The sequence below is a fragment of the Pholis gunnellus genome, assembly GCF_910591455.1.
Source record: "Pholis gunnellus genome assembly, chromosome: 1".
Lineage (NCBI taxonomy): Eukaryota > Metazoa > Chordata > Actinopteri > Perciformes > Pholidae > Pholis > Pholis gunnellus.
Window position 1 is genome coordinate 26,177,247 of NC_136528.1, and position 26,805 is coordinate 26,204,051.

The following is a 26,805-nucleotide window of genomic DNA, read 5'->3' on the forward strand; positions in this document are numbered from 1 at the left end:
TTTATGAACGTTCATATGTGTGTGTATATATATATATATATATATATATATATATATATATATATATATATATATATATGTATATAGTTTGAGGAATAAACTGCACATATTGGTCAAAAGTGAAGAAGCTACACACTGATATGAACCTTCGGAGTTGCCATACTTTGCCATACTTTTACGCATGCGTGTGGAGTGCGTCGTTAACTACAGTCTATTGTAATCTAAAGATTGTTAAACTAACAGAAGCATCATTTTAAAACATGTCAGATAAGGGAGAAGTGGATTTAACTGGTGCCAAGCAGAACACGGGTGTATGGCTTGTAAAGGTGCGTATATACCTTTAAAAAAAATAGGATAATGTATTAACTTAAACGGAGCTAAGGCTAACAGCAATGTAGCTTAGCATTGACCGTTACGATCGACTGTAGCAGTGTGTTGTAATTCATTCATTGTTAGCTAGCTATAATAAACTGGGTCACAACTACTCACAAGATTATGTATTTGACCACGTAAACGGATAACTCTTACATTGAAGATTATAACTAAAGGTCTCATCGTCAAGGTATGAAACCAGCCCGCATTAAATATACTCATGTTTCTTCATGCAGGTTCCCAAATATCTCTCTCAGCAATGGGCGAAAGCGACGGGCAGAGGAGACGTCGGGAAACTCCGAATATGCAAGTACGTGAAACAACTGAACAGCAATGAAATAACAGAAGCCAGCAAGCTGTTTATGTGTGAGTTTAAATCAAGCGATAGTAGTCATTGAACAACACGAGACAACTCCTTTGGAAGCGGAAAAGAGAAATTGTATGCTGATGAAGGATGAAACAATAGTGTTATTAAATGGTAATACAAGCAATGCTTTTGTTATTCTACTTCTATACTACTGATACATTGGAAATGAAACGTAATACTTTGTTATTCCTGCCAATAAATGAATCCTAATTTTGCTCATTATGTTGATCTCTAAGGAAAGGAAACCAAGGAAAGGCAGAGGTAAGTGATGTTTGAAAGCTGTACCATGCATCCTAGTGATGGACATCTGCCACCACATACTACACCACGAGGATTTATCCTTATGGTGTAGTACACACATAATAATCTATAGGTATACACCATAGTCTGTGTTGGAGAAACATGAATTTGTTTATAAAGGCTAAATAGATGAACAATCCGCGATCAGATTCTTCTGTGACGTGTCCTTGATTGATGATTTAATCTCTTCTCTCTTCACAGGTGTCTTTCACTTTGAATGAAGAGCTGACGGTGATCGATGGCATAGAGGACAAGACGGTGTCGGCGCCTCGCGACCATCCGTTCACCATGCAGACTGTGGGAGGTCAGACGTTGGCGGTCTTCACCGAGACTTCATCGGGTGAGCTTCTGTTTTGAATGTGGAGCCCAGCCGGAGGATGCCGGAGTGTTTGCTTGAGAGTGCATCTGCTGCAAGACGAGACGCACATTACATTACAGAGTCCAATGTTGTGTGATGTGAATGATCTGTGAGGTAAGTGATCGAGGCGGTGGGGGTGCCCGTCCTGCTGCTCTTTGTACAGCTGGCTGTCTTTCCCTTTGCCTGCCCTGCTTGTCTCTGTGTGTTGTGAGCTCTCCACACATATTTCCCAGAGTGTGAGGTTGTCCACAGACGGAGTACAACATAAGAAATGTACCGTGCACAGTGGATAAGTGAACACTCAACGGTAAACGGAAGAGAGCTGGTCTGTTGGACATGTGTCTGATCTGTGCTTCCATTTCTATGTATAATGTTAATCTAGTTTCCGTGTTTGATCCTATGTCGGTCATTCGTTTGTGCTTTTCACCTTTTTTCAGTCCACTGCCAATCATCTCAGTCGACTGGACACACAATGAATGTAACAGAGATCAAGATCAACACACATCATTGCTGAATTTGGAGTTGATTTTAGTTTGTGCATGTTTTCTTTTGGTTTGGTTTGAATTTCCCCAGCCCTGTCTGCCCTCCTAATGTGATGTAGTTGTGTTGTTGCTGTGGGTGCTGGTGAGCTTGTGCTGTCTTGGTGTGTGCGTGAGAGTTTTAGGGCTGCACACTTAACTTAACCTGTGCAGCCCTGTCATGGATGTGTGTTTGTGGTGGCACAGGGTATCTGCGCTCGCTTTGTTGTGAGGGCATGCTTGCTTCGCTCATGCGCACGTGCGCGTACTCTCCCCGAAATGACGCCGAGAAAGCTCTGTGTGATTAAAACGATTCGGTGTGCAACTAAACCCTGGGTGTGGTTCTTTGTTGTTTTCGATCCCCTTCTTCCTCCGTCTGCCATCCCCTGTATGTTCATGTTTACCAACCCTCCCTCCCTTCCTGTAGGCCAGTCAGAAGAAAGATCTGATGGCAGCAGCTCAGTTTCTGGGGCGGGGGCAGGTCCAGGTGAGTCCTACGTTTTTCGCCAGCGAGTGACAAAGTTGCACCACTGGGAATCGGACACAGAGAGGGTCTCTTATTTCTTTTCTTTAATTATTAAATGGAGTATCACAACAGCAACCCATATACATGCTTTGGAAGATGCATGTATTGATACCAAAAACCATAGACACATTGTGGAGCACAGTTCTGCCCTGAAGCATCATACAGGCATCTTCTCTTTTTGAGCATAAATTGCACAAGTCACATGAAGCTTCTGCACTTCGTTTGCAGCGTCTTGATTGGAGGATGGAGGAGAGAGTCTGTGGTCAGACACTGCAATGAGTAGAGTGCTTCCTGCTGGTGGTGATGGTTGTGATGCCAGTCTAGTTGTGACATTGTGAATGAATTAATATGGTGACTGTTTCTAAATGTTAGTTTAGATCTATTCTATGTACATTAGCACGCTTATATGAGGCAGACTGTCCCGGTCCTTTCTTACCCCTAAATTTAAATAAACCCTCGCTCTGGCTCAAACGTCTCACAATCAGTGAGTGAGCCCTGTGGAGGACCCACAGATACCGTTAGGGACAGCGTGACCTCCACTCTGAGCCAGTGTGGCTGGTCTGCAAATAGCCGTGGGAGACAAAGAGGTTATATTATTTTATATATGAATAATTTACAGAGAAAAAGGGGCAATTGTACGGAAATTGGGAGACTTTTTTGTGGAGCAGAGAGAAATGCACGGACTGAATTAGAAGTGACTGTGGTATGAATAATAGTAATAGCAGAGAGAGAGGTTGTGCGTGCGTGCGTGCGTGCCAGCCAGGGTCGGGTGGTTTGTTGAGTTTCCGAAACCCTCGATCGCTCTGTCATAATCCTTTTCACCTGCAGGAGAGAGCCTGGACTGATTTACATTCATATAAATAGGAGTGTATTTATTTATTATCCAGTCAGTCATTCAGTGTCTGCTCTCACACATGGGACCGATCACCCTTCCTCACTTATGAAGTAAACATGCACTGAAAAGATGCAAGTTGACATTTGTTAATTAGCTGTGCTCTCTTTCAGATAAAGTCGCCCTGGAGGGAGTGGTCGTGCAGAGAGCAGAGTGCAGACCTGCTGTCAGTGAAAACTACATGAAGCTGAAGAGGTGAGTCTTTATTATTGTTGTGAGTATGTTAAGAGCCTGAACCTGCATCAACGTAGCTTATTATGTTAAGTCTGCTTTATGATGTGTTGACACCTTAATGCATCGTATCACACAGGTGTTACTCAGTGTACACAGCGGATGTCATGTTTAAGTAATTCTCATCGTCCTAACAGGTTGCAAATTGAAGAGCTGGCCAAGCCCGTCAGGCTGTCCCAACAGTTGGATAGAGTCGTCACCAGCAACTACAAACCGGTGGCCAACCATACTTACAATGTAAGAAATACAAGAAATGTGTAGTTGGCTGTCTTACAAATCATGTATATTGTTTGTTTGTTGATGACCCTATGAACCGTCTATGTCTAGTCTTTCTACATTTATAAATATATATATAAATGATACTAAAGAGGGGAAAACATTTAGCATTCTTTAGAAATTACAACTGACCTGTAATGTTGGGTGCAGGCCTTTATGCGTTTCCTGACCTCTGGCTGTTTCACTTTTTGCCACAGCTCGAGTATGACCGGAAAAAGAAGGAGGAGGGCAAGAGGGCCAGGCTCGACAAACAGCAGGTGTTGGACATGTTGTTTTCTGCTTTTGAGAAGCACCAGTACTACAACATCAAAGACCTGGTGGACATCACCAAGCAGCCCGTGGTAAGACCCAACACCCTGTTCGTACTGACTTGAGTTCAGTGCGTACATCGGAGTTATCTTTATTCTTTTGTACAGCGTTTTCTTGTGAGAACTGTTGATTAAATGATCTGTTTATAGCTTTCACAGAGAAGTAGAGCAGTATATTCATCTTTTCCCGTTTTGCCTATTTTTCCTCTCTCAGATTTACTTGAAGGAAATCTTGCGTGACATTGGCGTCTACAATGTGAAGGGAACACACAAGAACACCTGGGAGCTCAAACCAGAATACCGACATTACCAAGGCGAGGAGAAGACTGACGAATAGTTTCTGACCCCCCCCCCCCCCCCCCCCCCCCCCCCTCCATACATCAGGTCAAAGCAACACTGGATGATGAGATCAACCACAGGTTGTATCCTGTTATTTTGTAGGAGACCAGAAGAAACTGCAAGGGGCAACTAATTCAAGCGTCACGCTCACGTGTGCACCGTCTCTCCTGGATGTGTCATCTGTCACAGCTTCTGCACACTCGAGGCCTCAGTATATGGATTTAGTTCTACTCAGAGGCTTCATAGCATTTTACAAAGCAAAGGATGCATTTATGAATGCCGTTTCTTGGCATCGTATTATTTTTTTAATGATGTGGCGCAAGGGTTTACTGGTTAGAGAATAAACGTCAGGATGAAGGGTGTGACACAGGTAATAGCTCTCACCGCTAACGTGACATGTTTTAGAGACTTTTTTAATTTGACTTCGTGTCAATTTGCAGAATTTTAAGACCAGCACCATTGCTGGAAGTCTTTCCTACTTCTGCACTGTTTTTAAATGGAATGACTTGTGCAATAAATGTTTTTCAACATAATCTTTGTACAACAGCAGCATGACATTTCTACAGATATGCAAGTTGTGGAACTACAGAAGACAGTTAGCCAGCCACTGCAGTGTTCTCCTACAGCTCAGCAGTTTTTAAAATTAAGTTTAAACCTTTTGGACTATTAATTGCTCCATTGATCAGTTACTTTGTACTTCGCAAACTGCTCACTTTTCAGCAAATTACTCAACTACCCAAGGCAGTGTTACACAGACGAATAGTCTATCAGGAGTCCTGATAACTTCCAGCATAGTCTCTGTAGAGGAACTGAAAGCAGTGCTTCCCCACTAAAATCACTATCGCATTCATCAGTTACACATTTCAAAATAAAATGCCTTTTAACCTTTATTCTGAGTAATTCCCATTCAACATGGTTTTCAGGTGAGTCCTGGCCAGCAATGCAGCGTAAGATGGTGCACATAACTGACTTAAAATCAAAATAGTTAAAACATAACCACTAATTTCAAACAACAAATTCAGTTTTCAGTAATCATACCTGCAAACTCTGAGGTGAAAAAGGTGACAAGCACCCAAACCCCTGTCGGGGGGTGCGGGGGCATGCTTTTAAATATGAGCTTTAAAATGTAGCATTCTGGTTTACTCATAAGAAAATTAAGTGACTAGTCATTTTCTTTAGGCAAAAAACTATTCAGTTATGTGTTTCAGCTCTATTATTAACCTTTATTTAGACAAAATCCATTGAGAAAGGTCTCATTTTCAAAAGTTTGTTACATAAAAACAGCAAGAGTAGAGCCTGTACAAGATAAAGTGACTAGTTTTCATTGAACCATGTTACTGTATGGACTTACTGTACAGCTGTTAGAATTGTGGCCTCTTCCATTTGCAATTAATATGCGTTCAATACTGTTCGTACACTGGCTTTGGTCATTACAGTGAACAACATCTGGCAGTGTGATGAGAGGGCATGTGAGCCCTTGTTGCTGTATTAAAAGCGACAAGTTTGCAGGTATGACAAATGTCGCAATTCAATGGGGTAGAAAAAGTCTTTAATGAACGGACAAAAATTTTCATTTTTTCACATTGCATGCACTGATTCATACTGTCTGGATGAGTTATGATCAGGATTAATGCTGCTGGCAGACCAAGTGCATCGGCGTTTGTTCGGCATCGGGGGGGAACAATCGTTCCACCGGTCAGATCTCAGTCAGGTGTTTTCCTGCAAGAAAATGGAAAAAAAATAAGCTACATCGCTGCACACGTGTCAGAGAATGTCACCCGAATGTGGTAAGACATGACAAGTAAATGGATAAATGCTTTTATTAGCTTTAAAATAAACACAATGTGGAACTTTATTTACAGTACCTATATACTCTCATAAACAAGTAAAATGTTTGTATGAATATATATACTATAAATGTATTCTATCTTAAAGGCAAGAGCAGTGTGTGGGAAACTACTTCGTGGGTGATATGAAACATTAACTTGTGACTCTGACCGTTGGCCGTGCACAACACGCTCGCATGTATTCCTCAGTTCAATCCGCGCTGCTATAGCATGTAGCAGTCAGAAAGCACGAGGAAGGTTCAGTCTAGCATCTCTATGCAAACCAAGAAGCCAAAGAAGCCTGCTCCAGGTCTATCAGTGGATGCAAAGTGAAGTCTATTCTAACTGAACGCTACAAGTGCTCACCTGCAAAGTATCAGTTCAGACCCAGCATGCTCAAGAGTCGGTTACAGCTTCTCTGACTTCATCTCCCGACGCACTTCATCTCCCGACACCTCATAGACTGGAAAAAGGAAAAACAACATTACAGCCAGCTCATTATATGATAGTCTATATTACAAACGGATATATTTTGGATCTATCCTCCCACATTCAATCCGAGACGCCATGGAAAAGAGGCGAGCAGAAAGCGCAGGGACATTTAATATTGCATCTGTATTATTAAAAACCCAGGACGTCTCACGGCAGAGAGCCCAGGCTGTCAAAGATGCAGCTCCCGACCGAGCTAAGAGGCTCGATCAGCAAAACAGTGAGACCCAAGCATGCTTCTCTACAAAGAAAACACATCACATACATTTCACACGTGACTCGATGCAGATGGCAGCTGTCCTCCCGTTGGAGCTCCTCTCTCTGATCCATTTTCTCAAGTAATTATACTGCTGTGGCAGATTGTGGTGTTGCAACAGCAAAGTAATGACTGGCAGACTCCGCCACACAGTCATCAGCCTCCATCTGGCTCACACAGGTGTCCACCAAAGGGCATTTGATCCGCTAGGAAAACAAGGCAGAAGGAGAGTTATTTACCAGTACTGCCTAAATAAAAGCAGCTTCTTATTGTTAAATTCAATCTGTCGACATCGTGCACTTTACATATTAATATGATCACTACTTGATTTCTGCTGTGACAGATTCAAGAGCATCAGGTTGGTGAAAAAGTTTCCAACTATTGAGACTAAGTAGATCCATTAACGTTAAGGATAACATTTAAGTTAACAGCTAATGTCACAGTAGCATAGCTTATTAGCTACACTGAGTTAGCATTACAAGGCTAGTACAAGTTACGTTAATGTAATCCCCATACCATCTTGTGTTATGATACATTAACACAAATACGTGTCTCAAGTTGCCCTCCGACACTACGTGATTGATGTAATTAGGGTTAGCTACAAATGGCGAGCATAAATGAGGGCATGGTAGCAACGAAGCATTTCCGGTGCTATGCTAAGTGTTGTAACGTTCTGTTAAAACGTGTCACCAATGCTAAAAAACAAACATGAAGACACGTTTAAGGTCCTGTAAGATGATTTATTCCGCTAATTGAGGAGTCATGTAGTTTAGCTAGCCTAACGTTATGTTATATGAAAGGGATTCCGTCGGCGATACAAAATGGCAACAGCTAACATGAATGTACACGTGTCCACAGAGCTATGTTTTAAAACTCTAAACAATCCATTACTTTGGGTTCACCTAACAATATATGTTGACGGTAATATACTTACAACAGACCATGTCGATGATCAAACTGCTAAAGTTATTCTGCATTGTAACGTTATAGCGATGAGATGTCTTCCTCCTGACGTGTGCTGTGAGGAGCTAAATCGGTGAAAGGACTGAGCGAACTGTAGGTTCCAGCTTAAATAGGTTACCGGTATGGCTCATTGTCGCCCCCTTCAGGACAACGATGGAAGTCATGTTTACACTGTCGCCCCCTGGTGTTCACAGTTGGAAGTAACTAAACATTATTTTACCGTAATTTACAAGTAAGTGCGCAGGATTACTGTGCACTCCGATTTACTATCCTCATAACCCATTCCCCATGTAAAACAATGTTAATTGGTTAGATTCAATTCATTTTGTACAAGGCTTCCGTGTAAATAATATTATGGTCTGTAGATTATTTGTTCTAACATCAAGACAATTCTACTGTTTCAAAGGGAAAAGCTTTTTGAGATGAAAAATAAATGGGGATTTCCCTTAGAATGTACACAGACGGACACACTTTTATGGCCTCTCAATTCTTTAAATATCAGTTTGATGCAGGAATGTTAAAATGCTATTTCAGCCAATGATGGAAAGTATAGGATTCGTCAACATAGTTTCATTATTATTATTGTTATTATTTGTGGTGTTATAGCAGCAGCAGTGTGATAAAAACAATGAAGATCCAAAAAAAAAAAAAAGCCCAACGTCGAAGGCGAACAAGCGCGTGAATTACGCGCGCGCCCGGCTCCTCTTCTTCCAACATACTGTGAGTTGACTGATGAGGTGCAGCACTTCTAGACTGGACTCCGCGAGTTTGAATGGTCTTCCATCCGCTCCGTGTGGATTTACGAGAAGACATGCAGGCGTCAAAGAAGACCTAAGAGCAGGTAAGTACAGGTAATCATTTCTTATGTGTGACCGCTAATGATTAAAATGGAAATAAATTACTCGTTGTCTTGGTCTCAGAAAACCAGTGTTGCCTGAATAACGTGCTACTAATTCTAATTAACATTTGGCTTAATCTTCCACAGGCAGTAGACAGTGAAGCAAAAGCCCAGCTATGTTCAGAGCAGTGTTTGGAAACAAGAGAGAGGGAGGAGGAAAACGAGGAGAGAAAACTAAACACCCAGGTAAGAGCCAAATCACTGAAAACTACCTGTGTGACAAAACTGTGTCAGCCCAATAACAAGCCAAAGCTGCACCTTTCCGCTTGTATCGTAATTTCATTTTCACCTGCCGTGTTTCTCACAGTTTATATCATTTTGAGACTGCATTTCTTACCCTGATCACAGATATGAGATTTGTCTGATGTTGGACACATTAGCTCTTGCATTTTTTTAATGGCATTATTCAGGTTCTCTTGGGTGATTTCAGTAGAGCCATTTCAATTAACCTAATTCATCAGCGTGTTCTGTCCTTCACACAGTGTCCCGCTGCTTGCAATTAAAGTGTGTCAGGAGGAGTTAGAGTGGGTTAGGCAAACATCCTGACCTACTAAAAACATACTGCATTTCACTGGAATTTGTGAGCGGGCCACGAGTGAATGAGACAAATCTGCGTACCTGTAATGAAAGAGTAGTACTTGCCGTCAACAAACTGAACATTTTGCACTAATGTCAATGAAATGCACACTGAATTGGGTGTGCTGAGCAACCAGAACGTTGAGCTGTTTAACAGGAGCTACGATGTTTGTGTGGTTCACAGGGAGAACATGTCAACTCGCTGCAGTTCAGAGGAGATTTTGGACTGCACAGTGGAGATAGATGAACACAAGTAGAGCTCAGTATTAGAGCAACCATGCTGCGCATTAATATTTGATAATGTGCTGCTCTGGGAGGAGGCAAGAGCACAGAGGAACATAGAGAACTGTGTCAGTCTCATTAAAAATGATATAGTATGTTTACAGACTCTGATCATTTGCCGAGAGGTATCACTTCTTGCCAAAAGCGTATCATGAAAGGTTTCAAGGCTGTGATCCTTTAAATCTTTTAGGAATTATGCAACAGCATGTGAATTTTTAACATTAGGTGGTGGACCTCTGAGTCCTTGTTTTGCTCACGGTAATAACTGCAAAAAAAACGGTCTCATTTAAAGTAAGAGAAAGTGAAGGACTGAATTATTCCACCGGGAAAAATATTGCAATCTGCTACAACCAATATAAGTGGCAATACAGCCTCGGTAATCACCTGGCTGTGTGAGTTCTCATGCGTAGTGGTTATTAAAATACACAGGGCGAGGCCCAATGGCTGCAGTACGAGTGGAGATGAAAATGATTTGAATATTGAATTGAAATATAATAAGTGTTGCCTCTTTATTGAGTGTGATCCCATTCCTTTAAATAGATGTTCTGGCATTGCCAACTTTCCATTACCTCATTCAGCAATATGCCTCCAAGACAAGATTTGTTCGCTCTGTCGCGGCCTTCTGTGAGACATATCTTAAACTGCTCTGTCTGCAATATGTTAAACCCGCTGCGCAGGCACAGTTCTGTTGAATCAACTCTGCCTTTGTAACTCTTCTAAATGATGCCTCTTGAACTGTAACACTTGTCCTTCTCTATATTTTCTCTGCGCACTCCCGTCTCCTCCACGTAGGCAGTGAGGTGTACGCTCACAGCACCTTGCAGAGGGGTAGTGGTGGCCGTGCCGCACGCCTCCAGGACCACGACAGCGGCTACACTGAAAGGCGAGGGAAACTGAGGAGGCTGACCAAAGGGGCGTCCATTTCTCTGCCCTCCTCCCCTCTTCTGCCTCGCCAGGCCGATATAGTTCCCTCCCAGTCGTGCATCAAGTTTACAGGTGGGTTCAATTGAAATAGCAGCAATACTGAGAACAAAGCAGGGGCTCAATACGAACAATGGAGAATGACTAGAAGCTGTGCATCAGGGAATAGCTGCAGAAATAGCAGAATGCTTTGATGGGTTGGTTTGCCTTGATTGGCAGAGAGCTTCTGTGCGTTCAGCTGCTCCATACATGTGACAGCAAATGCAAGAGCGTACTGGACGAGCCCCCAGGGCTCAAAAAACATGTGACAGATTGTCAGAGTAAATGATTAAACCAGATAACTTAAGGCAAGGAACCCCAATTAGGTAGGATGATTTTCAGATATACTTATAGTTTGGATCTATTCTGAATAAAATATTCCAGAGTCCCAATCAAAGACAACTTTTTTGACAAAATAAATTAAATCTTAACTTCACAGCTTTGTTCCTTTCTTTTTTTATATGTTTATACATACATATATTTTTCAAATTTTTACATCATCTTTACCGGAGTGGCAGGTTAAACGGCATGTCGACATGCCGTTTAACCTGCCACTCCGGTAAAGATGATGTAAAAATCACACGTGGTACTGTAGGTAGTAGATGCAGCTATGCAAATGTGCCATGGTACGTTTTAGCTGAGAGTTGGCTCTTGCGGTGGGACACGTATGCCATACTCGTTTGATTCCTCCATTGAAACCCTTGACACCATTGTCATTTTCCATGTCGATCCCTAAAGTCAACTGTCGAATAAATTGACAACAACAAAATTCAACTCTGCACGTACATCATTCTGCACAGTGAAGGTCTAGAGTGGGGGACTTTTCCGGTTTTATTAAAAAGCATCTTCTACATTAAAAAATATCAAATGCAATAGTCTACAATGTAAATGCTACTGCTTTACGAATGTTTCATTATAACACATTTGTAAAACATCGATGGGCACATTACTATTTTGTTATTCATAAAGTCAAAACGGTAAAAATCACAAAGATGTTATTTACTGTTGAAACATGTTTTGTAACAAATAAACAATTCTAGCATGTGCACGGTGACGTACATGTTATACATAATAATTGTGCTATTTTAAAGTGTAATGACCTCAAATAAGTTCTGTGACATTTGTAATCATTTAAGCTCTCGTACCTGTTGGATACAAAAAAGAAAGAAAACAAGCCTTGCCTCACCTTAAAAGGAGCACAAGGTGGCAGTGTCCCACAGCAAGTACAACCATTCAGAAAAAAAGGCGCTGCTACGTTTTCATTGCATGCAGAACTGCCTTTGTTTTTCCCCAGTACAATGAACGCACATGACAAGGGAAATTACAGCAAGTAATGATAAACGCTGCCATGGCCTGCGTGTCACTGGTGGTCGTGCAGCATCAAATATTAAACTGTGTGTGAATTCAACAGTATTTCCACATGCGTGATTCAAACAGCGAGTAACCTTGAGTGTAGGGGTTCCGTACATTTCAGTGTTCCCAAACATCTCATCCTCATGAATGATCTCCAGTCCTAAAGAATCTGCGCTCACCAAGAACCCCTCAGATGTTGTTGCATAAATTGAGACACACCCACACACATCAATATGAGTGCACCGCTGTCCCTGCCACACACACACACACACACATTAGCAGTGTTAATATATTATAGATAAACGCCCACGGTACAGTGAACATTGTACTGTTTGCATGCATTGCTGGCACACTGTGCATACTGCTTTATCCTCCTGGGACACAATTCAAATTCTGCACCACAGATCTCATCTGGGGTGTCTTAATCTCTCTCTCTCTCTCTCTCTCTCTCTCTCTCTCTCTCTCACTTTCTTTCATATCCCTCCTTATCTCCACCCTCAATCCCTCCCTCTCTCCCACCCTGCCTGCTCTGCCTCCCTCTCCCGTCTCCCTCTTTGCTGTGGCTGAAGGACGAGTAAGGGAGCTGGAGGATGTGGTTGGCTTTCCCAACGCGAGAGAACCTCTCGTCTTTGCCTCGTGCCGTGGCAGGACAGACCGCAGAGGTGAGAACAGCAGTGTGTGGGAGTGTGTTTCGCGTCATTTTCTGTTTTTCCAGGTATTGATCAGTGAAGCTGAATGACAAATAATGGGGCGGAGGTGAGTGAATGACGAGATACAAGAGGGAGTGAGTGTGACATCCAAAAGGCTTTGCATTAAGTTTTCCATTTCAGATGAATTTAGGGACAGTGATGGTTTGATGTATTTTGTATATTCATGTGTTTAATTGAGAGTGGATTTGTTTTAACACAGTTTCTCCCGAGTCCCTGACCTGACTTTCTGCATGCTGCTTGCGAAGTTAGATTAAAGCAATAACACATCTCAGCCAGGTTTCTTTATGTATTTGACCGGAGGGTTATCCTTAGGCTAAACTGATTTTAGGAGGCATCTTCTATCCCGGTTGCCAGGCACCTCTCAGCTTCCCGTTTCCAATGGCAACTGCTGGGTGGTTTGATGAATAGTACTGGACATTCAGTGTGTCTTCATCTTACTCCAGATTGTTTCTCTGTGCACTGCTGACTGAATGCAAAGTTTACTCTCCTCCCCCTCTCTGAAATACCCATCCAGCCTTCCTACAAGTCTTCAGCAGCTTTTCAAGCTGTGAAGTGAAAAGAGTATCGACAGAGGCTGGAACGCGGGCTCTTTATGGAACAAAACTGACCAGGCTGCCTCTCAAAATTGACCTTGATCTGATGGCTACAGCTCTCGTTTGAACACACTTTGAATGTCGAATGCGATGTGATGCAGTGGCTTTTAAAAGCAGAGAGTGAGCCAGCAAGGCAGGATGAGAAAGAATCCGTGGAGGGAGTGCGAATTGAATGTCAGAACGCAAAGATTTTTGTGAGGAGGAGTGAGCTGTTCCTGTAATCCGTGATGTCTTGTCATCCTGTTTACATGCCTACTCAATATGCATGTTACTCAGCTGATAACGGCACATAGGTGAGGCGTGAGAACGGAGGGCTGTGTTGCTCAGCTGTGCGAAGCACAGAGATGCGCAAACTGTCAAAGCCTTGCTCTGCAGAGGTGAGCGCGGACCTGAGAGGAGCTGGGGTTGGAGGTCAAAGCATCGGGGGAGCCTTAAACAGTGATAAATGAATGCAGCACATGGCCGGTGTCAGCCCGATCTCTCCTGGAGCCACAGGGAAGGCAGAGCCAAGGCACTCCTTGTTTCTGCTCTGCTCTCATTGAAATTCGCAACCCGTCTCTTAAACCGAGAGCACCTGGCAGGCGTGTGCACGGGCAAACTCACAACCTCACACAACCCCTCGCTGCTGCCTCAACCGGGGTGACTGGAAAGCCACAGTCTTTGCATTCATAATCAGGGCAGCTGGGGCTGTGCTGACCTGTGTGGATGCAGACATCTCTCGCAGTTCACTGATGCTGCGGGGCGGGAACCTCACGAGCGAACTGAGCTGAAACGAGAGCGTCGGCTGGATGACTGCTCTCATCTGGCCTGCCGTGTTTCATTCTGCTTGTTAATCCGTGTGTCCTGAATGTGTACTTTTTCCAGACCTCCACGTGGAGCCTCAGCTGGGCTCCTCCCTTTCTACCCAGGAACTGATGACCAGACTATGCTTCTTATTGGGAGAAGCAACGCCTGGCACTGCTAGCTCTCCAATGGAGGACAGGAGGGAAAAGAAGGTAGGGCAGCTTATCGATTCACTGGCCCCTTGCTGTCATAGAAAAAGGCGACGGATGGTTTATGAAACAACCTGCTTTTTTTTTTTCTGCCCGCACATTGTCATCAGGATCTTAGTTTCTTTTTAAACATTACAAATGATTAGTTGATTGTTATTTTAAATTGAGCTGAGTGCAACGAAACATTGCGTTAAATACTATGCGTGATTTGACCATTTGAAAAATGGATCGATATGTATTTTTGGAACGTTATTATTTGTGTTGCTATGCTTCCACAGGGCTCAGAGCCCTATCACTTTAACCCCTCTGTATGTGTGTGTGTTATTGCATGTGCTCATGCCTCTCCATCTCTATGCCTTTGCATCGCTCAGCCGTGGCCCATTTTCTCAGCCTCATTCCACCACCTGAGCTCCAGATTCATTCAGTTTCACAGAGATAGCGAGGCTCATATGAGGAATGTGGGTTGTCCTGGCTAAGATAGATGAGTCTGTGGTATAAAGGGAATAACAGTGAGCCGTTTCAACTTTGCTGCCTTGTCTCCCTACGGTCTCTGTGTTGCAGAAATGTAGCATCGGTAATGAGTAGACCTGAAATGCATGTGATCAAACTACAATGATAAGGATTATTTAAAAAACAACAACATAGAAAACATGTCTTAAGAGTCTGTGAGACGATTTTCTAACTCTTCTGAACGTTTTACTTGGCTCATTTACCGCTGGGAAAAGGTCACATACATTAATCAATGTCAGCAGTTATTTAAAATATTTTTAAAGACCAGTGAAAAATGCCTCTTTAAGAGACAATGGTAAATACTGTACATTCAAATATATGTTACACATGTGTGCAAAAGATGGGTTTTCTTCCTCTGAGAAAAACACAATGGAAAAGAAAATACACAATGGAACATGATTTATTGCAGGGTAGGTTACAATATGTTGTTAAGATGTATATGTAATGTATTTATTCTCTAACTCTTGAAAAGTGGAGAAGGCTCTTTATCAATATATGATACTGTAGAGATGGATCATTTCTCTTTTTTTTTAAACCTGGTTCTTATTGTTGTTGTTTTTCTCCACTATGATTTTAGTTTGTTGCTTCACTGTAAAGCTATCCACGCAGTGAGTCCAGCTATCGATTCAAAAAATACGCAGCTAACAAAAAACCCCAGCTAAAAGCACATCCCTTTAACACAGTAACACACTGTAATGCTACCTTCATCCAATGTCATTTCCCATTTCCTAAAACTTGCATGTATTGTGGTATTATTCTATCCAGGCAGTCTGATGCTGTGTTCATTGGATTTTCCCTATTGAAAATACATCCTGTCACCTGTGAGAAATGTTCACATTTCACTTCGTCTTTGTGAAATCAGTCCCGTGTGGAGCAGCAGAATGTGTGTACAATGACTTAGACAGTAAATTATAAATGTCTACAGCGAGTGAGTTAGTCTTGAATGCAGCCAGCGCTCGGCATGAAAAACTGGGAAAATGACAGCCAGGATGGAAATAACTGGAATTATCCTTTCAGTCCCCATCTGCGTGCACACACAAACATACTCGGTCACACAAAACAGTGCATGAATGGAAACACTGTCATGCAGAGTGGAGTACTGTTAAAAAACGCTGCCAACTGACGCTGCTGATTTACTTCCCTTTTATGATTAGATAGTGTTTTTTCTTTCTCACCGAGTCGATCGGGTTAAGTCTTTCACTGTGATTCTCTACACATCCTAAATTCAAGTCCTTGCATCAATATATTTCTGCTCTTCGTTTCTCTCCAGTGTGATACCTCTGCCCAGGGGGGGAGTCCCAGCTCCACTCTCACCTGCAGCACTGCCTCCCCCTGTTCAGAGAGCCCCTCCTCCACCCTGAGCACCAGTGTTGGAGGCCAGCCGTTGCCCTTAACTTCACCCCACTGCAGCTCCAGCACCAGCCCCAGTGGAACCCTCTTCGACACGGTACCCAGCTCTGCCCCTTGTCCGGCTCCTGGACCCATCAGCCCTGGGCCTCCTTCTCAAAGCCCCACCTCCACCCTGGGGAGCAAGGACAGTGGAATCATAGGTGAGGGAGTTGCTGCTGTGTATCTGTTGGAAATCCTGGCCAGGTTTTCAAATGGTGTCGATCCACAATGTGTGAGTTCAGATTTGTTTTGTAGGCGACGTGGAGCATGTCCAATACCGACAGCCATACAATTTAAAGTACTGGATGTTAAAAAGAGAGTGTGCTCAAACTGGCCTATTTAACTCAATGTGGAACCGATTACCTTATCCAAAGTCCCACACCTTACTAAATGGTGATAGGAAGTTAGACGCAACATCACTAACTTTTAAGTCCATGTCAAATGTGTACCCCTACCCCACAGATAGCTTCTCCGTGTCGCCTCAAGGTTTCAGCTCCCTCCTGTCAAATCTGGGACACTGCTGTCTTTGTTGCTTATGGGTCTGATTCTCTTAAAATAGGACACTTTTTTTCTCCCTAAATAGAGTTTGTATTTATAGTGAAATACAAAAGTGCAGAAGGTGCATCAAGTACAATAAAACTCGTTGGTTGGTGAATTCTGAGTGTAAAGCTGATACAGTAGTTTGTTGTATTTTATTGTTGATTGAGTGAATGTGATTCGTTGAAGTGGAAGGAAATGCTTAATTTTGGGTTTTTAGTACATTTATACTGAGACCAAAATCCAAGTAAGCAATTGCATGTTTGTCTTCAGAAGTGGGATTTTGTTTTCTTTTCGCTGCCTTACTTAGCCTAACCTATATTTTCTTGCGGCTCAGCAACCATCACTAGCTCTTCTGAGAATGAGGAGCGCAGCGCCTCCAGTGAGGTTCTGACTAAGGATGAAGGCCCGGGGGGCGGTGCTGGTGTAATGGGCTATGCAGGCGAGGACCGCCAACCCGGACCAACCAGGGACACTCTGACCACCCAACCAGATGAGGCCTTACCTATAACTGACATCATGGAGCCCAGGACTCCACCAGCACCGAAAAGACCCCTCCCACAGCACCACATACACATCACTTCCTCCCTTGTGATGCCCCGTCCGAATTCAGTGGCAGGTACGTTTACTTTTTCTTATGTGGTCACCTGTTGAATGAAGATTTTTCTGCCTGTTGGCTTAGTTTAGCGTGAAGACTGAAGGGAAACAGCGAGCCTGGCTCTGTCCAAAGGGGGGAAAAATCCTCTATATCTCGCTAATTAACCCATTATATTTCCTCTTGACTTGCCGTAACCTTAAGGTTGCCAGTCAACCAGCGGGGAGGAGACTCCAGGAAGTCACCGCTCCGAGCCAAAAAATAGTCCCACACAAAAACCCCTGTGAAACTACATGTTCTATGTGTGGTTTTTATATTTCTATTTTTGTACGGAGAGAGTGAGTGAGTCGATAAAGCCTGAATTGTTTTGTAGATAAAGTAGGTTAATGAGAGTATGAATGAGACAGCTGTGACCCGGGTGATTAATTAATGGACTGATAAATATTGACTGAATGGCAGATTGATTGAATTGATGTTTGAGAGAGAAAGTCTAATTTGCAAGATCTCTGCGATGCAGAGCTAAACTTCATTGCACTGTGAGTCGGTGCTCTACTTACCACCGAGGCGGGATGCTCACAGTGAGCGGGACCAGTTAAATGTCCTGGGAGGCCTCCAGTTGTCATAAAAATATCCCCCTCCCTCTACAGTCACGATCTTTGCTAGTGCACAAGGCTCTTTCTCTTCCCTTAGATGTCAGTTCATTTGTGGTGGGAGCAAAAGAAGACATTCCCTAAGGAGTGGATTCACAGTAACGCCTGCCAGTTTCGTCTGTCAGCTGGTGCTTTCATTTAGGCACCCTTGATGAAATTCAGAATAAAGATGAAGCTAGCTACAGAGCACTGTAGCCGCCAAGATTTTATTCCACATTCAAGAAACATTTGATAGAGGAGCGGTATATAAATTATGATATCCATTAAGAGACAAGTATTAACATTTTTATTTTTCCTGCATGAAAAATGTATTTGTTATAGCAGCAAAATTATCCTGCTACAACAAAGAGAAACAGGCGACAGATAATTAATGAATGGAGGTTTTATAAACATATTATCCAGTACTTTAAATTGTATGGCTGTCTTTGAAAATGTATGACGTATTTTGCATAATGCAATTGTAGCAACATTAACAGCAGCAGAACATCAAGATATATTTTTAAATTGCAAATGATTAGGTTTAATTTTCCAATTATTCAATGCATAATTTAAAGTCTAAAATAAATGGTGGTTCCATCACCTTTAGTTCCTCACTGTTTGTTCTCATTAACAGCCTCATAATCAGAATTAATGGAATGGATGAAAGTGGCTCATGCTCTCAAAGTTTCCTGAGATAAATGAGGATTGTTGCAAGCACAGGAATATGAAAGGTAGTCCAAGACAGTTTTCAGAGTATAGAATAGAAGTTACCTGCTTCATCAGCACCCCAGTGGGCTGAGACTGGGACCTTTTTGGCAAGAAGCGTTGTGCAGTAGATGGCTGTCGGCAGATAGAGTGGTAAAAAGCTCTCTTGTAGTTTTCTTTGAGAACCAGTCAGAGGCTGAAGGCGCATCAACTGCAGACATGATGTGTAGTGTAGTCCAGTGTTTGCCTGCATGGTATTGAAATTAGCGAGTGTCTTAAAGATCGTTATAATGTGACGGGTCAGGGCCACTGGCCTATAAGGGCACTGGTGGATCCTGTTTTCAATAATGGGACAATGCAGCACACCCATCTGCAAATTCAAGTTAAAGGATTACTTTGGGGACTACAGTACGCATATTCGCCTGAAAACAGAGGGGAACGCTAGCCTGACTCTATCCAAGGGTAACAGAATTTGTTTAACCCGTACAAAATGGCAATACACTGTTTTTTGCTAGTCCCAGCCGAGAAATGGTGTGGGATATAACCACCCGGAAAATGATGAATTTTTGTTTTTGCACTTTGTTTTGTGTACGTATTAAACAAACAAGATATTACACGTTCATCATGGAGCTTTAGAGGTGCTGGTAGGTGGATTTTGTTACCATTGGACAGAGCCAGTCTAGCTAGTTCCCCGGTTCCAGCCTTTGTGCTAAGCTAAGCTTAGCTTATCGGGTGTTAGTTGAAGCCTTATAGCGGACAGACATTAGAGTAATATTGATCTTTTCGTCTAACTCTCCATCAGAAAGAGAATATGTGCATTTCCCAAAATGTCTCACAATTCCATTAAGTTTGAAAAGGTTGTGTAGAAGCAGTGCGTGCTGGGTTGCTCATGAGGGATCAGTGCTACCAGGCATGCTGGGAGCTTTGGCCGGGGCTGCGGAGATGACCTTTAAAGTGTTGAATGATCAACAGGGGTTGGAGGGTAATCAACCACACTCATCAGTTACGGACATAAAGGCAGGTCAGGCAGTGAGTGTGGTGGACAGGGTCCCATCAGGCTGGATTGTCAAGGGTGGAGGGATGAGCGCATCCTTGGTCCACTCTGACAGTTGGCCTGGCTCTCTTTAGCCGACGATCTCTCTCATCCCACTCTACAACTCCTTCACACTGTTTTGCTGAAGACTGCTCTTCATCCTCTCACTGTGGATGTTCTTTCGATTCTCCACTACAGCTCTTGCTTGACAATAAGGGTCATTTCTTCCATGTCCCCTGTACTAAAAGGCCTTTTCTACCTGTTGAAAGGGATTTCATGTTTTCAGTGTGCCAGGGTTTATTACTTGCTTGACCCCGATCTTTTTTTCTATCAGCATAATTGTGGTGTTCACGCTGTAATTGATTTGTCTTGCATCATGGAGCCCCTCGTTGTCCAGGAATACCCCACAGAGCAGGTCCCGTGTGCTCTTAAAAGCCCTGCAAATTATAATCAGTAGCTTAACACCACTTTCTCACCCTGCTGCTGCAGACTGATGGACACACGTTGGGATGCTACTTGCATTAGAATAGGATCTGATTGGCCAAAGTGTTGGAACTGTATGTACCACAGTTCAGCGTGTCTTTCTTCCTGTTCTAAATTTAGAAAAGAGGGAAACTGTCCAGTATTACACTATATAGTGAACATGAAATGTCAGTCGAGAGAGCATAAACAGATTTCATGTTGTGTGGCTCACGTCTGAGTGTTTGGTGATTTGTCATGACGAAGGATGCTTAAAGTACGTTGCTGGCCAGCATCTTCTGTCCGAGACCGTAATTGCTGTTTTAAAGCTTTAAGCTCATAACAGCTCAGCGATGTGCTGCAGCTCCCTCAGATGCTCTGAGATTATCAACGACTGCATTTAACATGTACAGTACATGATTATAGTAAATGTGAGGTCATCATCTGTCCAGGGACTGCACTTTCCTGCTTCATTGGTCTATCTACAGAATTTCATAGATGAATGCAACGCTTAGGGGATTAGAGGCAGAGGTAATGCCAGATTTTCCGATTTTACAGAGGATTTTATTTCAATATTACAATGATGAATGAATGAATTAGACCGGTTTGTGACTGGCCATTGAAAACAAACTCTTGAAATAACAATAGTTTTTCAGTCAGACTCATTTATTGTATATGGATTGTATTCCCCTTCATCAACAGAGGAACTAGGAATAGTCTAAACCGAGACTAGAACAGAGGTTCTTTACCTTTTTACTTATCCACTGCTCCAAAGAGAGATGAGCAGTTGATCAAGACTGAAATGTTACTGTAGGAGACTCAATCTGACGATGCTTAAACTACATTTAGGAAAAGAAAAATTGTAACTTAATTAACATTCTCATATAGTGAGATAGTATATATCATAGTGCATTAGTTAGTCTCTTGAGTTTAAATCATACCCATTTTTGTTGCATTCTATTTCCATTTTTGCACCGTCTCCTAGGTAAATCCTGGCAACAATTAAATAAAGGCAAAACCTGCCAAAACCACAACAAAAAACAAAAAGAAAGATGATGTAACAAAATGCTATTAAATAGCCACTGAAAAAATGTCAGCCTTAATTCAAATGTACAGTTTTGTTGAGACTACTATACTTGACTTATGTGGTAAATTGTCTAGTTTTGTAATATGTAGAAATATCTTTGTAATAGTTGGTCAAAAAAAAGTTTGTTCACAATACATGAGAAAAAATTGAGTGTAATCAAATACAAAGCCACCAGAAATGACTGGTTCAAGAATCAACACCTCGTTTGTAATGCATCATATTTATTACAGGAGTGTTGTTTCAATGTACAGGGCTTCCTATATTTTGTCATTCTGTGTTTTGTTGCACAATGATATGCTGTGATAAGAGAAATAGATTATCATTTTTGGCAGGTCACACAATTGAATAACCAGCTGCTATCCTATAAATAAGGATAAGCCTATATCAAAACAGCTTGGACTGAAACCTCTGCTAAATGTCTTGAGAACTGCAGAAAGTAAGCCTGGCTGACCTGTAAACTGTAGCGCGAGTAGGCGGGTGGATAGGGGAATGTGGGAGAGGATTTGGTTCTTGCCCTTTTGTACGACATTTTCTTGATTTCTATTTATCTTGTAGACTTTTTGTGTCTTATTTGGTCAATAGAAGAATGCGTGAAATCCTGCGATTGACAGCCGGCATTTCAGCTGGCGATGTGTTTCCAGTGATCACCACAGAAATCTGTGTCCTGACGTGTGAGACAGAATGAAACATTTGGTCGTTTCAGACTCACGTAAGCTTGAGATTACAGAACGTGAGATGATTCGTTTTCTTTTCTTTTCCTCTCTCTTCTCCTCTCAAGGTCACTGAGCAGTGAGAGCAACAACTGTTTATGTCTCACGTCTCCATGGATACAATAATTGAATCGAACAATGACTTTGACACTTGTGTGGTATGCATGTGTATCTTTGCGCATTTCCTGCATCTCTCTCACACTCTCAGTCCGTTCCCCACCCGCTCTCTCCAGCAACCAGCTCCACTCGATTGGAGGATTTGAGTTATCTGGACAACCAAAGGGCTGCTGGACACAGGAGCTCCGTCCGCAAACACAACACCGCTGGACGCACAAGTGATGACTCCAAAGGTATTTTTGGGGCTTCGCCTCAGGGCGAAATCAGTGTGTAAATATAGCTTGGTGCAGAAACATCTGCAAACCTGTGTGGAGCATGCACTTCCCCAATGTCACTGCCTAAATGACCCATTCTTTAATAGCTTTGAATCTTCCCTCTCACTCCGTCCAGGGAGATTGGTGCCATTCAAGCAAGCTGACATCATGCTTAAACCTCTGCTGTTTGAAGTTCCCGGCATCACCGCAGAGACACCTTTTGTCGGCCGGGATTGGCTCTTCACGCGTCTGGAGGAGGTCCTTCGAAAAACAAGCAGCTGCGAGGGCCGCGGTGCTGTGATTGTGGGTAACGCAGGATCCGGCAAGACTGCTATCATCTGGCGGCTGCTGACACTCAGCTGTCAAGGCATGCGCACGCCACAGGGAGGTCCCAGCATCCCTCACAGCCCCAGCTCCTCCCCTAAATGTAAGACTCTTGTCTTTATTCGGAGCGGCGTAATTTTTTTTTTGTGTGAGTCGCACAGCATTAATGTAAGAAGAACACATTAAGAACGCTGGAATTTGAATTCATACATTCTCCAGGGTGTTCCAGATTCCTGTAAGATTTTAGGTTAAATATCACTTTTCAGAAGGGAGTTGGTAACTGGGTCACGCACTCTTCTTTCAAATTCTCCCCTGAGGTTTCTCTGCTGATTGCAGTTGTGTAAGGAGACTGAGATTGTTGTTTCTTTTGTTATCATGAAAAAACTCAAACCACAGTAACGTTTGACTTGACTTTACTTGAACCAGGTTTTGCACACTGCACAATAGATGCATGTTGTATGCTGTGACATGCTGGTAATTTCGGTTTTAGCATAAAACGAGACACCTATGGAGGTATGAAAGAAAATCAGCCACGAATACATACTTCTTTCTATATCATCTTCTTTCGGCCTTTTCCTGTAGTAAATAAGTAATTAAGAAGTATTTTTAAAATGACAGACTGAGAGCAAACTAGTACTGAGGAGGCAAAACTAAAATAATGTTTGAAAAGAATACGGTGCTATTCCTTTTTCAGCATCATTGCATTATTCACTGATATCTGTACTTTATGTTGTCATTTTGAATTCGATTTAACAGAAGGAAATGAACATGTGGTATGCAGCCACAGTTGCTAGTCTTGCTTACAGATGCACTAATTAATTGCAGCATTTTAATTGTCTCTCTACTTCACTCCTGGCGTTCCTGTGCTTACACCCGAGACTTCATCTAACGAGTATAAATGGCAGCTTTGCGTTTGTTGTTGTTGCCCTGCGCTCTGGTCAGGTGGGGATAAGCAGGGAAAAGCAGCTTCCAAACAGCCTGCTGACTCCCAGCCCAACCAGAGTGCTGCTGCAGGAACAAGCGATGGTACAGCACAGAGGAAGGAGGCTGTCAGATGCCTAGCTGCCAAGGTATCTCAAAACACACACACACACACATTTGTTTATATATACATGTGAGGACCCTAATTTTACAGCTCTAACCTTAAAGCGTTCATTTGGTTTCTTGCAGAGAGTAAAATGTGAGGATCAATACTCTCATGTCCTTATGCTAAACATGAAGCTGAAGCTTAGCTTAGCTTAAGGACCGGTAACAGGGGGAAACATCTGGCTCTCTCAAAATCTGCCAACCAGCACCTCTGTAGTTCACTGGTTATATCTTGATTTTTTAAACCGTATACAGAAACCAAGGTCTAAAAACTATATTCCATTATTTTATGTTATGTGCCGGAGCAGTTGCTAGGCAACCAGCGAAGACTCAAGGAAGTTAATGCTCACAGGTTTTTGAATAAATTATAAACAAAAGATCATGTTAGTGGGCCATTAGTGAGCTTAAGAGGTGGTGGTAGATTGTTACCTTTGGACAGAGCCAGGCTAGCTGTTTCCCCGTTTGCGGTATTTATGCTAAGCTAACCAGGTGCTAGCAGTAGCTTCACATTTAATGAACAGATACGTGAGTGGTATCGATCTTCTCATCTAACTCTCGACAAGAAGACCAAAGTATGAATGACAAACCGTTCTTTTAACCATCAGAACTACAGGCCTGACCCCATCCCTGATTCTTAACTGGACTTAAACACAATTCTAATGTTAAGCTCAAAACCAAAGAAGTAGCCTATTGTGCTGACCAAAGTGTCCCCTCTTTCCAAAAATGAAATAAAATATAGTTAAAGAAATCTCAAATTAGTCCTCACAGAGATACACTCACACATGTCCACACAAGGCACTTCCACTAGGTTCTTGTTATTTATGCTGTTTCTGAGTAAATTGTTGATACACCTGCAGTGAAACATACAAAAGGTAGAAATTATATTGACATTATAGAAATGCCCCGAGATTTAGCTTCTCGTCAGCTGCCTGGGTAGCTATGGATACTTTTTCCTACACTTCTCTCACCAGATTTGAAAGCACATTAATATAATACAGCATCATAAACAGGACTGTACTGTAGGGAGCTATGACCGTTAAAAGTCTTCGCAAAACACTGAAGAGGGATCAATTCAAAGAGATTAACACACATCAGCATTGCTACTGTTTTAAAGAGCTACGGGGCGGCACATTTGTGACACAACATTTGAATGTCATCAATTTCTCCTCTCTTGTATGACACGTGTAGTGCATGCTGCTGATTGCATCACATAGATGACATGGAAGCTGCCAAATTTACTAACTTGGCCTCAATAAGAGTTTCCATGGGAACTAATCAGACTACTTATGATGGTGAGGGTGTTCGCTCACGGTCAAGGCTGGGACCTATCTAAGCCCTATGAGCGAATACTATTGATGTGTTTTTCGGCAAAAAATGTACATACAGTTTACCGATAATCTCCAAGCCAAACAGTTGCCGTTTATCTCAATGTTTTTGTGTTTTATGCTTTTGTTCAGTTTGGCTCCTTTTATTGCAAAATTAATTTTTTTCATGTCTCAGACTCTTGTTTACCCTGCAGTTTGTCGCTGGAATAGGCCAACTCTTCACTGAATGAGTTAAATAGATACTCTGCAGTAATATTAAATGAAGCTTTCATAGTCGAGTTTCATGAGACCATATGTTATGACTCCGCTACCTCTATGATTACTGCAAATAGGATTTCTGTGCTTATTTCCGGATGTTATTTTATGGTAGCCTTGATGGTTTTTATATTCTGTGATATAATCTTAGAGATTGTTTTTCTCCTTTTATTCTTGGGCTATGAACAGAAAATACACTCTGAACAGATCCAACAGCATCTGAATTTGTGCAGTAATATCTGCCCCCCCCCTTCATATTCATCACATTCAGACTTTTCAACTAATTCAGGTGCTGTTTGTATTATGCAAACAGTACTGCTGTAGCCAAAGCAGCAAGACTTCAGATGATTCAGATTTGCCAAAACAAATAAAGCTGCCAGTAAACAAATATGCTGTAGACTAAAAGCACAGAGGTGTAAATGGTTTTAAATTCAATATTCAGACAAGCCACATAGTACAATATCGCAGCTTGTCGAGTCAATTTTATTCATATAGCCCAGTATCACCTGATCACAAATTCCCCTCAAGGGGAAAATGCATGGCACAGTGTGTGACTTAGCAGTAGACGAAAACTGTGAAGACTGAAGCTCAAGAGAGCTTTTCAGAATTGTTTTCCCATTTGATTTCATAGACACTTCAGACCAACTTCATATTCATGTGGCACTCCTCCCATTAGATGCACCAAAATCATGCAATATGGCCAAATGTAATTCTGATTTAATTTTCCCACTGTTAAAACCTCCTGATCTATTTCCACCAGGACCATTAATGGTTGCGCAGCTTTTATTTTGACCCAAATACAGCTGTAAAATAAACAGATAAAGATAGCAACTTTGCGTTTTTTGTGTTTTACCTGCCTCGTTTTTCTGTCAGGTGGTAGCCTACCATTTCTGTCAGGCTGACAATACCTACACCTGCCTGGTGCCAGAGTTTGTGCACAGTGTTGCCGCCCTGTTGGCCAGAGCGCCACAGCTCGCCCCGTACAGGGAGCTGCTGGTACAAGAGCCTCAGCTACAAAACACACTCAGCCTGCGATCCTGCGTTCAAGACCCCATCGCTGCCTTCCGAAAGGGTATCCTGGAGCCCATAGCCAGCCTGCGCAAGGGTAATGAAGTCTACACACACACACACACCTACACACACACACACACACACACACACACACACACACACACACACACACACACACACATTAAGACAAATGTGATATTTAAAATTTCATAATAGTATCTGTTTTAAGGTGGAAAACTGTCTGCTCCCTTCACCATGCAATTAAGGAGCCTACTGCCGTCTCCTGTGTGAAATTGCCTATTAATGACTCCATGATTGGCCCATGGATTATTTTCCCTCGTTAAGGTCAATGATTTGAAACAGCGTTGAGTGTGAAACAGACGTTAGGTCATTT

General features: G+C 42.4%; 2 protein-coding genes and 1 long non-coding RNA gene across 3 annotated transcripts in view; 2 read left to right on the forward strand and 1 right to left on the reverse strand.

The window, feature by feature from the left end:
* The first annotated feature begins 193 nt into the window (after positions 1 to 193).
* On the forward strand, positions 194 to 5,014 carry gtf2f2a (general transcription factor IIF, polypeptide 2a). The gene is made up of 9 exons (XM_079158324.1): positions 194 to 326; positions 609 to 682; positions 976 to 1,000; positions 1,241 to 1,379; positions 2,343 to 2,402; positions 3,447 to 3,528; positions 3,702 to 3,801; positions 4,038 to 4,181; positions 4,363 to 5,014. The coding sequence occupies exons 1-9, from the start codon at positions 261 to 263 to the stop codon at positions 4,483 to 4,485; spliced, it is 813 nt and encodes a 270-aa protein (XP_079014450.1). The 5' UTR covers positions 194 to 260; the 3' UTR covers positions 4,486 to 5,014.
* Positions 5,015 to 6,025: 1,011 nt separating this feature from the next.
* Positions 6,026 to 8,119, reverse strand: LOC306700934. The gene is made up of 4 exons (XR_013767218.1): positions 7,993 to 8,119; positions 7,068 to 7,264; positions 6,680 to 6,776; positions 6,026 to 6,206 (listed from the first exon to the last, which is right to left on the reverse strand). It is a non-coding gene; the product is annotated as an uncharacterized lncRNA (long non-coding RNA).
* A 916-nt stretch (positions 8,120 to 9,035) lies between these two features.
* Positions 9,036 to 26,805, forward strand: part of LOC306696173 (protein TANC1-like) — a gene marked incomplete at both ends in the record, with an annotated part of 31,288 nt that continues 13,518 nt past the window's right edge. Inside the window, 10 exons of the mRNA XM_079159722.1 lie at positions 9,036 to 9,105; positions 10,570 to 10,773; positions 12,660 to 12,752; positions 14,258 to 14,388; positions 16,166 to 16,445; positions 17,159 to 17,440; positions 22,273 to 22,389; positions 22,547 to 22,837; positions 23,677 to 23,804; positions 26,274 to 26,505. Of these exons, the coding sequence (XP_079015848.1) occupies positions 9,036 to 9,105; positions 10,570 to 10,773; positions 12,660 to 12,752; positions 14,258 to 14,388; positions 16,166 to 16,445; positions 17,159 to 17,440; positions 22,273 to 22,389; positions 22,547 to 22,837; positions 23,677 to 23,804; positions 26,274 to 26,505 (1,828 nt within the window). The remainder of the gene's footprint in view (positions 9,106 to 10,569; positions 10,774 to 12,659; positions 12,753 to 14,257; positions 14,389 to 16,165; positions 16,446 to 17,158; positions 17,441 to 22,272; positions 22,390 to 22,546; positions 22,838 to 23,676; positions 23,805 to 26,273; positions 26,506 to 26,805) is intronic.

What these genes read in the sequence shown, in the direction of transcription:
- gtf2f2a (XM_079158324.1), top strand. Translation starts at nt 261, where the DNA reads ATGTCAGATAAGGGAGAAGTGGATTTAACTGGTGCCAAGCAGAACACG. An exon ending in AACTACATGAAGCTGAAGAG is followed by an intron (nt 3,529 to 3,701) that starts GTGAGTCTTTAT and finishes TCGTCCTAACAG; the next exon opens with GTTGCAAATTGAAGAGCTGG. An exon ending in TGGCCAACCATACTTACAAT is followed by an intron (nt 3,802 to 4,037) that starts GTAAGAAATACA and finishes TTTTTGCCACAG; the next exon opens with CTCGAGTATGACCGGAAAAA.